The sequence below is a fragment of the Magallana gigas genome, chromosome 9 (genome assembly GCF_963853765.1).
Source record: "Magallana gigas chromosome 9, xbMagGiga1.1, whole genome shotgun sequence".
Lineage (NCBI taxonomy): Eukaryota > Metazoa > Mollusca > Bivalvia > Ostreida > Ostreidae > Magallana > Magallana gigas.
The window spans coordinates 33,636,424-33,646,867 of record NC_088861.1 but is presented as its reverse complement, the minus strand read 5'-3'; the positions used below and the strand labels follow the sequence as shown (position 1 = coordinate 33,646,867).

The window sequence follows — 10,444 nt, the reverse complement described above, 5'->3', positions numbered from 1 at the left end:
TAAAAGTTTGACTCCCTCAATGTTGCCCCACCTATCCCTGGGGGTCATTATTTCACAAATTTGTATGTAGACTACACAAGGATGCTTTCGACCAAGTTCCAGCTCTCCTGGCTGATTAGTTTTTGAGAAGAAGATTTTTAAAGGTATAGGTAATAGTCTATATATTTCTATGTAACAATGTGCCCCCCCCCCCCCCACACACACACATTGTTGCCCCACCTAATGACCAGGTACCAGTTATTTGAACAAATTTGTATCTACACCATCTGAAGATGCTTCCATACAGGTTTCAGCTTTTCTGGCAAAATCTTTTTTGAATAAAAGATTTTGAAAAATATCAACAAATAAATCCGAATTATATCCCTTTGAAAGACAGCGTCGTTCTTCATTTTAACAAACTTAACCCCCCCCCCCCCTTTACACAATTATACTTTGTGCCAAGTTAGCCCAGTGGTTTTAGAGAAGAAGTCGAAAATGTAAAAAGGTTTACAGACAGAGGGACATACGGACGCCGGACAAAAATCATAATTTAAGCTCACTTGAGCTTTCAGCACAGATGAGCTAAAAACATGACTGTAATGAATTTGAAATATCTATAAACATAAAAAACACAATACAAATAGCTTAAGAAAAAAATTACAATTTAAAATAATAAAAGGCAATAGGGTGATTTCACCATGCATCAGATTTCTTATAATGTAAATCCTCAAATCTACATATAGGAATTTAGACTAGTGCTTCTGTTTAAAGGAATATTTATCATAAGGGGTTCTTCATCGTGCCAGCTCCTACAGGAATTTTGGACTAAAAAAGCTGTGTCCGTAAAACTCGATTTTTAAGTGGTCCGAGGAAAATGTTTGTATCAATTATTTTTCAAATTTTTATTTTACATCACATTAAAAGTATATCACAAGGAATGGGCACATAATCTCCGTATTATTAGAAGAAATCATGCAGTTCATTTGTTCTAATTCAAGAATATACGAAACATCACATGAGCGCAAGCACATTTATTTGTATATTTATAAACAAAGCTGTCCAATCCAAGGTATGTGTCCGATGCATGGTTAATTCACCCTACTTTCATGTTTATTGATAAAGGCTATTTATATTTACATTTGTCCTCCGATATATCACTTTCCTGTTAAATCACATTATACAAAATGCGATTGAAATCTGGAATCTCTTTCAGAAAATGTATCTTTACAATACATTTATATCTCTATCATAGTATTTCCCTCTTCCGAAAAAAGAGTTGATTTTTTCAGAAAGAACATCCGTAGTAGTTTTATGATCTGTCAATATAAAGCATGAAATTTCAAAATTAATAGTAAAACACGAGGACCTCAGGGCTTGACGGTCACTTTAAAAGTCTTTCAAGATTGTATCATATCAGAGAGTCTCATTTTTGCTTTTTAAGCTTCATTTTTAAGTCTTATTGACAATTAGTTCTTTATAAATATGTATGGGAGTAGAGAAGAAGATTTTTTAAGGATCAAATACATGTTCACAATATGACTTCATTTGTAGTTGCCCACCCTTACTACGGCCTGTACCCCAGTCCGAGAGGTCATGAATTTCAAAATTTATGTACAGGATTTCATCAACATCATAACAAGGCATTTTTATTTTCTCAAATATATATGGGAGAAGACAGCATATTTTTTAAAGATATATGATATATGAGCATATAGACTCCATCCTTGGACCCGAACCCCTGACCCAGGTCTAGGGGTTTTGAATTCACAATAAGGCCTCATGGACATCATAACCAAGCATTTACTTTTTCTCCAATTTATGTAGGAGTTAAGCTTTTTTAAAGAGTTCATACATTTTTACCCTATGGTCATATTTGCCCCACCCTAGTGCCTTAAACCCTGACCCAGGTGTCATGAATTTCACAATTTAGATAAAGGTCTTCATGGACATTATAATCATGCATCTAGATTTTTCCAAATATGTGTGGGAGTAGAGAGGAAGATTTTTGAAAATTGGGCAATTTTTGCATATGTGGCCCCACCTATGACGCCCTAAAAAAGTAGAATTTTAAATTTCATAACTTAGATTTCTCTTACCAAGCAAATGCTTCATACAAAAATAATAACAATTGGCCTTGTAGTTTTCAAGTTAAAAAAGTAAAATTGTTAAAGAAATACGGCGGACAAGACTAATCATGTAATTGCAATAGGTCATGACTTAGGTGACCTGAAAATGATATCAGAAAGTTGCATTAAGCATTCCGTCTGATAATTCTTTATAACATACCGTTTTTGATAGTGGCATCAAGTACTTGACTGTGGTCACAGTGCTTTTTGTATAAAGTGAATGAGACAGCAAAAGCAAGTGGTAGTATCACAAATACTAGAAAGCACCACAGGATTCGTACGTTCACTCTGAAGACGAAAAGAAAAAAGAAGACTCTGAAGCTATTGTCTATTGGTTCAAGGAAAACAGAATTTCTTGTTTATTACCGGTATGTTTAAAGATTTTTCGTGTATTATGTGAACGTATTTAACCTAACTTATCGCGATCGGCTTTAATAAAGCATAAATGTGAGAGAAAAACTGTTTAAAGTTTAACATCAAAACATTAAGTTACACTTACCGAACCATTAGCTAAAGAAACAGTTTATGGAAACTAACAGAAAAATGTTTGTTATGACAATCTTTTTTTTTATCTTATGCATTCTAAGTATTAACTTACATCCAAATAGTTTGTACTTGTATATTTGTTTCTTTAAAAAAAATGTTTACTAAAATTTATTTACATCTTTTAAATTAATACAACAAAATTTATAATAGGTTCTGTAATGTATAGAAAACCAATTAACGGAAAGAGTATTGTTATTTAAGTCTAGGTAAGGTGAATACTAATTACTCGCACCTACCCAAGGAAGTTGTCACCATCATTTGTTTCCAGCTCACTCTTAGTTGTAGGTTTTGTATTCAAAATAGCACCGTTTTCCATATTCAGAACATAGCAGCTTTGATCTGAAACAGTGTTTTACCACAAATCAATAACGTAATTTAATATATGACAAGGAAAATTGATTGAAATAATGCACACAAGTACATGATTTTTGTTTGAACATAAAATAAATTTTTAAAAAATTGAAAAATCCTGATATTTCTGTACGAATAGGCATGCTTAAACATGACGTTAACATGCAAAAATGTTAATAGTAACGCATAATGCACATGCAATGTAAGAAGATGCATGTATATGGTCACAGTTTATTGTTAGTTATAAGTTACTCGCTTGCGCTAAAAATGGAAAAAGATAGGGCTGTCTGATAAAAAAAAAAATAAGAATACCGTAAGGTCTGATAAATGGTCGATTCACATATACTTTTTATGTAAAGCAATACCGTTTTATACATGAAATAAATGCTTCTCAAAGACAACAGACTATAGCAGGCTGTGTTTTTTTCCTTTTTATAGTCTGTCCAAAGATATTAATGCGTCACATTTTCTAAAACTATTCTGTATTAATTATTGGTTCTGGGTTTAAACGATGTTCATTTTAAAAATAAAAAAAAATCCTAGACTTCTCTTTTGAAGCCCCCCTCTAGGCTGTCAGGTAAAAATAAAAAGTTAACGGAAGTACATGTATTGCATTGAAAATGAGATTGGAGTACCCGGATGATAACGTTGAAATGTAATGCGAGATATTTCGTAGGGCTGCACCTAGCCGATCCGATACCTGAGATGCGATACGATACATATCACATTATACATTGCATATTCAATTAATACATGTCTAACATGAAAGAGTGTTTTGATTTTATTCAATTTGCAACAAAATAGAAAAATACAACAACAGTACGTTCGTAATTTCAACAGTTTAACTAACTTAAAGTTACTTGACTAGAATACAAAAAAATAATTTCTTGAGCTTCACAACTGCAAACTATTCTACAGATTCTTTTTTAGAAAAATGAGCCTTTCAACATTGTCAGCACTCAGTGCACTCCTTGTGGCAGTGACTATGTCCCCCGCTGTGCTGAATACCTTTCACTTGGCACACTGGTTGATGGAATTCCCAGTAGATTTTTAGCCAGCCTTGCCAGTAGTGGAGAGTGGGATTCGTTTGTCTTCCACCACAATAGGGGATTAGCATTTAAAGGGATGGAGTATTGTTTCTTAAAGTTTTCAAGTTCTGATTTTACTCTTTGTGCCATTGTTTTTTCATTCGTTTGTCTTCCACCACAATAGGGGATTGGCATTTAAAGGGATGGCGGATTGTCTCTTAAAGTTTTCAAGTTCTGATTTTACTCTCTGTGCCATTGTTTTTCCAGGGGTGGCAAAAACAATATACACATCTCCAAGAAGCTGTTATATCGCTGATTTCTTAATTGTCTTTGCTGGTGGTGGTGGACACTCTAGATCACATTCAGCCGGAGCATCTACATGTACAATACAGATCAAATAACATCTAAGAATACATTGTGTCTTCTACTATCACTAATCAATCATCAAATTGTTAACAATGAATAAAATAAAGGAGAATGATGAAATATTGTAATTTATTTGAAATTATATCACTGATCAAATTAATCAGAAAATTTACCTTCACTCTGATTCAGTGTTGGGAAATCTGGTAAATTGTTGTTCAGAAAAGAGGGCAATGCCTGAGTGTCTGTAGTTTCTGTATCTGGTTCTAGTGGTTTAATCTTGACCTACGAACAAATTTAGACTTCAATGATCATGATGATTACATGTACTTTTTTCAGATCTAATTTGAGAGATTAATCTACTTAGTACTTATCCTCATCTGTTAAATGACAACAGTTTTTATCTATTTGTTTTTTTTTTTTATCTTAATCAAAAAATTAAAAAAAAACCCACAATTTAGAGTCCAATTCACTCAATAATTTCTTTGTACTAACTTTCACTGGCCCATCTCCTAGAAAAGTACTTTTCTCTCTATGTTTCCATAAACTTCATCTTTCTCATTTTGTTCAAGTCTAGGAAGGCATTTGAAGCGAGGATCTAATGCAGCACAAAGCAATAAAAATTCTGTTGTGTCTTCTCCTGTGTATCGCTTTGATAGATTTTCTCTTATGGCTTGTTTAACCTCTCTTACAAGATTTGAATCCTGCACATTTTCTGCCATATTTTCTAGAACAACTGCTTTCATTGGATAAATCCTGCCATGCAGTCTGCCCAGTGCAGAAACTTTCAGTCCCCTTTGACATGCCATATTAACTGTGTGAGCAAAACAGCCCATGTGAGGATGTAAATCAGCTGCTTTGGCTGCAATTTTCATGTTGGATGCATGGTCTGTCACTAGTCCTATTTCATGTTTTGTTGGCAATTTCCATTCTGTGATTGATTCCTTTAGTACATTGCCTATGTTCAGTCCAGGGTGGGAGACACCTAAATGTCTTGTCTGCAGTACATAGGACTTCATATTCCAATCAGACTGCATAAAATGCACAGTAATCGTGATATAATTTTCACATGTTCTGGAGGTCCACGAATCAGTGGTTAATGCAACAGACTCTGTTTCTTTGAGTTCATCAATTATTTTGTCATTTACTTCGCTGTACAATTGAGGGATAACTTTATCTAAAAATTATTTCCTTGTATGATATCTTGGGTCAAACTCTGTGACGAACTCACGAAAATGCAAGTTATTGACGATAGACTGTGGCCTCAAATCTTTAACAATAAACACTCCAACTTTTCTGTTCAACATTTTTGCCCTCTGAGAGTCGAATGAATACTTTGTGGAATTTAATTCTGTCAGACATAATTGTCCACGTACTGTTTGTCGTTGTGACGCATTGATCTTCACTTTCTCTGCCTCACTATCAGTGTCACTAGTAACGGTACAAGATGAATATGAAACAGACATGTGGTGTTTGTCGATGTGTTTCTGCATATTCGTAGTGTTTCCAATGTACTTCAAATGCACATTACACAATTTACACATAACCTTTGATTTATCTGTACTGCGTTACCCGTTATTTTCATAAACGGGCAACCCAAACGTCTCCCATACTCCAGGTTTTCTGCCTAGCGATTTTGTTAATTTGATGTAGTCTTCCAACGCCATATTTGTACTTTCGTATTTAACGCGCGGACTAAAAATAACAGATTAACGAAGGTCGGATATTTTTGGAAAATTCTGAAAAATGTTAACTTTGGTATTGTGATACTAATGATAGGTGTATCAATCCTTGGATCGTAAAAATTGATACACAGATGCACCAGTGGATCGTCCCATCTCTGATAGTTCGAGTGATTTCCGAATGGAGAAATGATGTCAGCATTTCCCATTATGAATTTCCGTAAGTAAGAGATCTATATTCGTTTCTTCGGATTTTTCCGATTGAAAAATCAGAATGTCTGAATAAAGATATATTTCTCCCTTTCATCGATTTTAATTGCACTTCTTAAACCGTTATTGCATTTCCATTAAAAATTGTATAATGTGTAGCATAGATATCATTGAACAGACTTATGTGCATGTTTATAATGCTGATCAGAACTATTTATTTTAACTATTGAAATTCAAACCCTTCATGGTCAAGAGTCCTGACAGTAGCTGTAGTATTGGCATACTTAGAGTAAGTAAAATGTTTTAAATTGTCACAGGTGTTACTCAGATGACTTAAAATGAAAATCAACAGACGGTCAGGCAGACGTTGGACGAAAGGGGATCAGAAAAGCTCCCTTGAGCTTCTAGATTAAGTGAGGTAAAACTTACACACTGCGTCATTTATTTGTTTTAAGAAAAGAACCGAATCTTTATGAGATATGACCGCCAATAATTAACATAATTGAAAATCAATATACTTCACAATATGAGAAATAGTTGATTAACAAAGTACGATAAATCCCAATAGGTTTTTAAAACTACGGTTTATTCTTATAAAATATGTATTTAGGTAAAACATACATTTATATACATCCTGAGAATTGTACCGGAACGGACATGGAGGAATATCTATACTGCAGTTTGTGTCATAATGAGGCTGAATGTTGCTTCCTTTAATATTAAACTCTGGACAACGGAAGCCTGCAATGTAAAACAAAAATCGTCTTATTGATGTCCTTAGTTTTCCAAAGAAAACACCATGCTTAAAAAGGTCGAGTGAGTTAAAATTTTGTGCAACTTTCTAAATAAATGTATTTGTATACTTCGACTATAATACCGTTTATATAGGTTGGTACCGCACAAACAGAGAGAGTCAGGTTTTTCCAAGTATTTATCAAACAATGATATTTTAAAGCGATTTTTTTCTTGCAAGATAGAACAACGTCCGTGCATTGTTTCTGTTTAGCTCTGCGACTCCATTCTGATCTAGAAGACGGACAAGTAGCCTCCGGTTCAAGTTTCGCTGCATTGCAAGTGGATGTAAACGGGGAGTATACCTATTAAGCAAAAATTTATCGATAATGAGGCAGTTTAATTCACTGTATCCCATACACTTATAGGCATGTTATTCATGTGAATTATTTCCGCCGGCTATTGATATTTCTGCAATAACTTATTATGAACATACTTCAATCTGTCATACCTGCTCCGTTTTTGAAAGGATCACCATAGCAATTAGTAGAACAGAAGCGTATAACAGCATGGTCACCACCAGTTCTTTTGTATCACAGGTCACGTACCAGTTAAACCAATTAAGTTAAGTTATATAGTTATCTAACTCTTTGTCTATTTTTGAACTTTGGGATTTACCTGTGTCAAAAATAGACATAACTTTAATTTTAAATCTAAAAATCATCCTACAGTAAAAAACAGTTTTTGTTCTCCTTCCTAGAAAATAAATTTCAGTTACGCTGTAAATTTATGTTGCTTTTTTGAAGAATTATTTAGAATTACAACTATGAACGAAGAGCAGAAAAAAAATGCATTCCATAAAAATCAATACATACCTGGGTTCTTCACAGATCGAAACCGAAAGTTCACAATTTTCAAAAAACATTGATATACATTTCCTAAAAAATATATATCTACAATCTAGGAATCGTACATGTATTCAGTACAATCCACATTAGAAAATAATAACAATATCTCGTTTTATGCTGAATTATGAACATACCCTGCATTGAGGCAACGGGTAGTCAAGTTTCCATTTGAATAGTCAGATCTATTTCGGTACAAACAATGAAGTGGTTTACGCTACATACCCGTACACAAAACAACGCACATTTATTAAGGCATGGAATGGCAATGTTCATATTTTGTTGTTTTGTTTTTTGTTGTCCAATACTTTCTATTGTTGTTTAAGAAGTATAACGTGAGCTTAGTAATATTGAAACTCGTTCTTAATAAATTGATTTACACATGATAAAAATGTTATATATCGATTTGTATGTACAACTGCGTGCGAGGAACTTATAATATGATTATTTATTCATAGTGATTTTTTTTATGGGGGGAGGGGGGTTATTTTTAATAGAATGAGTTCATTTTGTCATAACAAATCAACAATTTGTTTTATACATGTATATAAGCTTTTTAGGACAAATGAGCCGCATGTATTTACTTGGACTTAAGGTTATTTGCTTTAAGTAATACGTAATCCTTAAAACAAAATTGTTTCTTATCTCTGATCGAAGTTGATTTTTTTTTATATAAAATAGTTGTTTTGTTAAAGTTATAATGGTAATGCATTTGTCTAAACGAAATAAATATTAAATGTAATAATTTCACGCACAAAGTTAATGAAGGAATAAATAACTGTGTATTGGTGCGGTGTGAAATGATGTGGTGTTGTTCGTACAAATAACATGTGTAACTAGATACGATCTCGTTACGAGTAACGAGTAGGTCTTCCGTTCAATTTTTAAACGATACGATTAAAATATCAACTCCATTTTATATAGTATATACCATCGTCAATATCTTTTAAAATGCTTAACAAAGAGTTTTGCTTTTTCACATACAGCACATTAAAGATTTATGATTTTATTCCCCTAAAATCCCTAATTACGTCATCAATGGGTTTTGAAATGAGTTTTACAAACTGATAATGTTACGATCAACAACTTTGTTTCTATAATGCATTACAAAATTTTGATCGTTTTTAAGGTATGTGTAATAGAGTTTACAAGTGTATTGGCCCCTAATTAAAGGGGCCAGCCCTTTTTTCTTGAGTTCATTCGAAAGGTCTCTCGAATACTAACATTTTTTGTTCTAACACTTATCTAGAATTGTTATTCATGTTTTAGATACAAATGATTGGATATTTTAGGGGCCAGCCTTCTAGATCCCTAATGAGGACACACATTGGTGTTTTTATTAATGGAATCGATTAGAATCGTCATTGCAAACATTTTCTCTTCTACAATGCTTAACAAAATATGTCTCCTTATCTAAATATATTGCGTCAAAGTTTAAGTACTTTGGCACCTAAAAATCCCTAATTACGTAATAAATGGGCGTGGCAATGATTTTACCTGATAGATATTGTAACGATCAACAACTTTGCTTCTATAATGCATTACAAAATCTTTATCGTTTTTAAGTTATCTGCAATAGAGTTTACGAGTGTCTTGGCCCCTTATTAAAGGGGCCAACCCCTATTTCTTGATTTCTTTGAAAATGTCTTAAGAGTTCTAACATTTTTTGTTCTTACACCCATCTAAAATTGTTGATCATTTTTTAGATACAAATGATTGACTATTTTAGGGGCCAGCCCACTAGATCCTTAATGGGGACATACATTGTTATTTTGATTAATTGAATCGATTAGAATCATCAATGCAAACATTTACTCTTCTACAATGCTTAACAAAATATGTCTACTTCTCTAGATATATTGCGTCAAAGTTCAAGTACTTTGGCCCCTAAAAATCCCTAATTACGTAATAAATGGGCGTGGCAAGGATTTTACCTGATATATATTGTTACGATTAACAACTTTGCTTCTATAATGCATTACAAAATCTTTATCGTTTTTATGTTATTTGTAATACGAGTTTACGAGTGTCTTGGCCCCTAATTTAAGGGGCCAGCCCCATTTTATTGATTTTGTTGGAAAGAACTTTTGATTATCTACTACTTTTATTATATATGTTTTAATAAAATATCAACTCATAAAAAGATACAGATCAAAACGTATGAAAATTTTGATTCGAAATTCGTACCCAATTTTCGAGCCTAGGCGAGCTCAAAGAAATGGCGCTACTGGCGTATAAAAATTGCATTGTGCACAACCTCAAACTATGGTCTACCTATCCTGAAAATTTTATATTCACATCTCTGATAGTCTCTGAGATTATGTCTGCACAAAGTTGGTCGTTAAAACTTACAAAATCGGCCGTAAATCGGAACCGGAAGTGACGATTTCAAAATTTCAAAAAACTTCTAGAATTATGACCACTGGCAATCATCTGTGAAAAAATGGTCGAAATCGGCCGAATAGTTTTCGAGAAATCGCGTGCACAAAATTCGTGGAAAAAAATAATAATAACTAGACACG

General features: G+C 33.3%; 1 protein-coding gene and 1 pseudogene across 1 annotated transcript; both read right to left on the bottom strand.

Annotated features, from left to right (window-relative positions):
- Nucleotides 1–416: 416 nt before the first annotated feature.
- LOC117690777 (uncharacterized) lies at nt 417–8,109 on the bottom strand. Its single transcript, XM_066072054.1, has 7 exons — nt 7,893–8,109; nt 7,529–7,695; nt 7,163–7,382; nt 6,907–7,026; nt 2,888–2,990; nt 2,266–2,393; nt 417–1,295 (listed from the first exon to the last, which is right to left on the bottom strand). Exons 2-7 carry the CDS (start codon nt 7,586–7,588, stop codon nt 1,204–1,206), a joined length of 723 nt encoding a protein of 240 aa, XP_065928126.1. The 5' UTR covers nt 7,589–7,695; nt 7,893–8,109; the 3' UTR covers nt 417–1,203.
- LOC117690778 (E3 SUMO-protein ligase ZBED1-like) lies at nt 3,703–5,755 on the bottom strand (annotated as a pseudogene).
- Nucleotides 8,110–10,444: the final 2,335 nt, after the last annotated feature.

What these genes read in the sequence shown, in the direction of transcription:
- LOC117690777 (XM_066072054.1), bottom strand. Translation starts at nt 7,588, where the DNA reads ATGCTGTTATACGCTTCTGTTCTACTAATTGCTATGGTGATCCTTTCA. An exon ending in TCCTTTCAAAAACGGAGCAG is followed by an intron (nt 7,383 to 7,528) that starts GTATGACAGATT and finishes TTTGCTTAATAG; the next exon opens with GTATACTCCCCGTTTACATC. An exon ending in GATGGTGACAACTTCCTTGG is followed by an intron (nt 2,394 to 2,887) that starts GTAGGTGCGAGT and finishes TTTCGTCTTCAG; the next exon opens with AGTGAACGTACGAATCCTGT.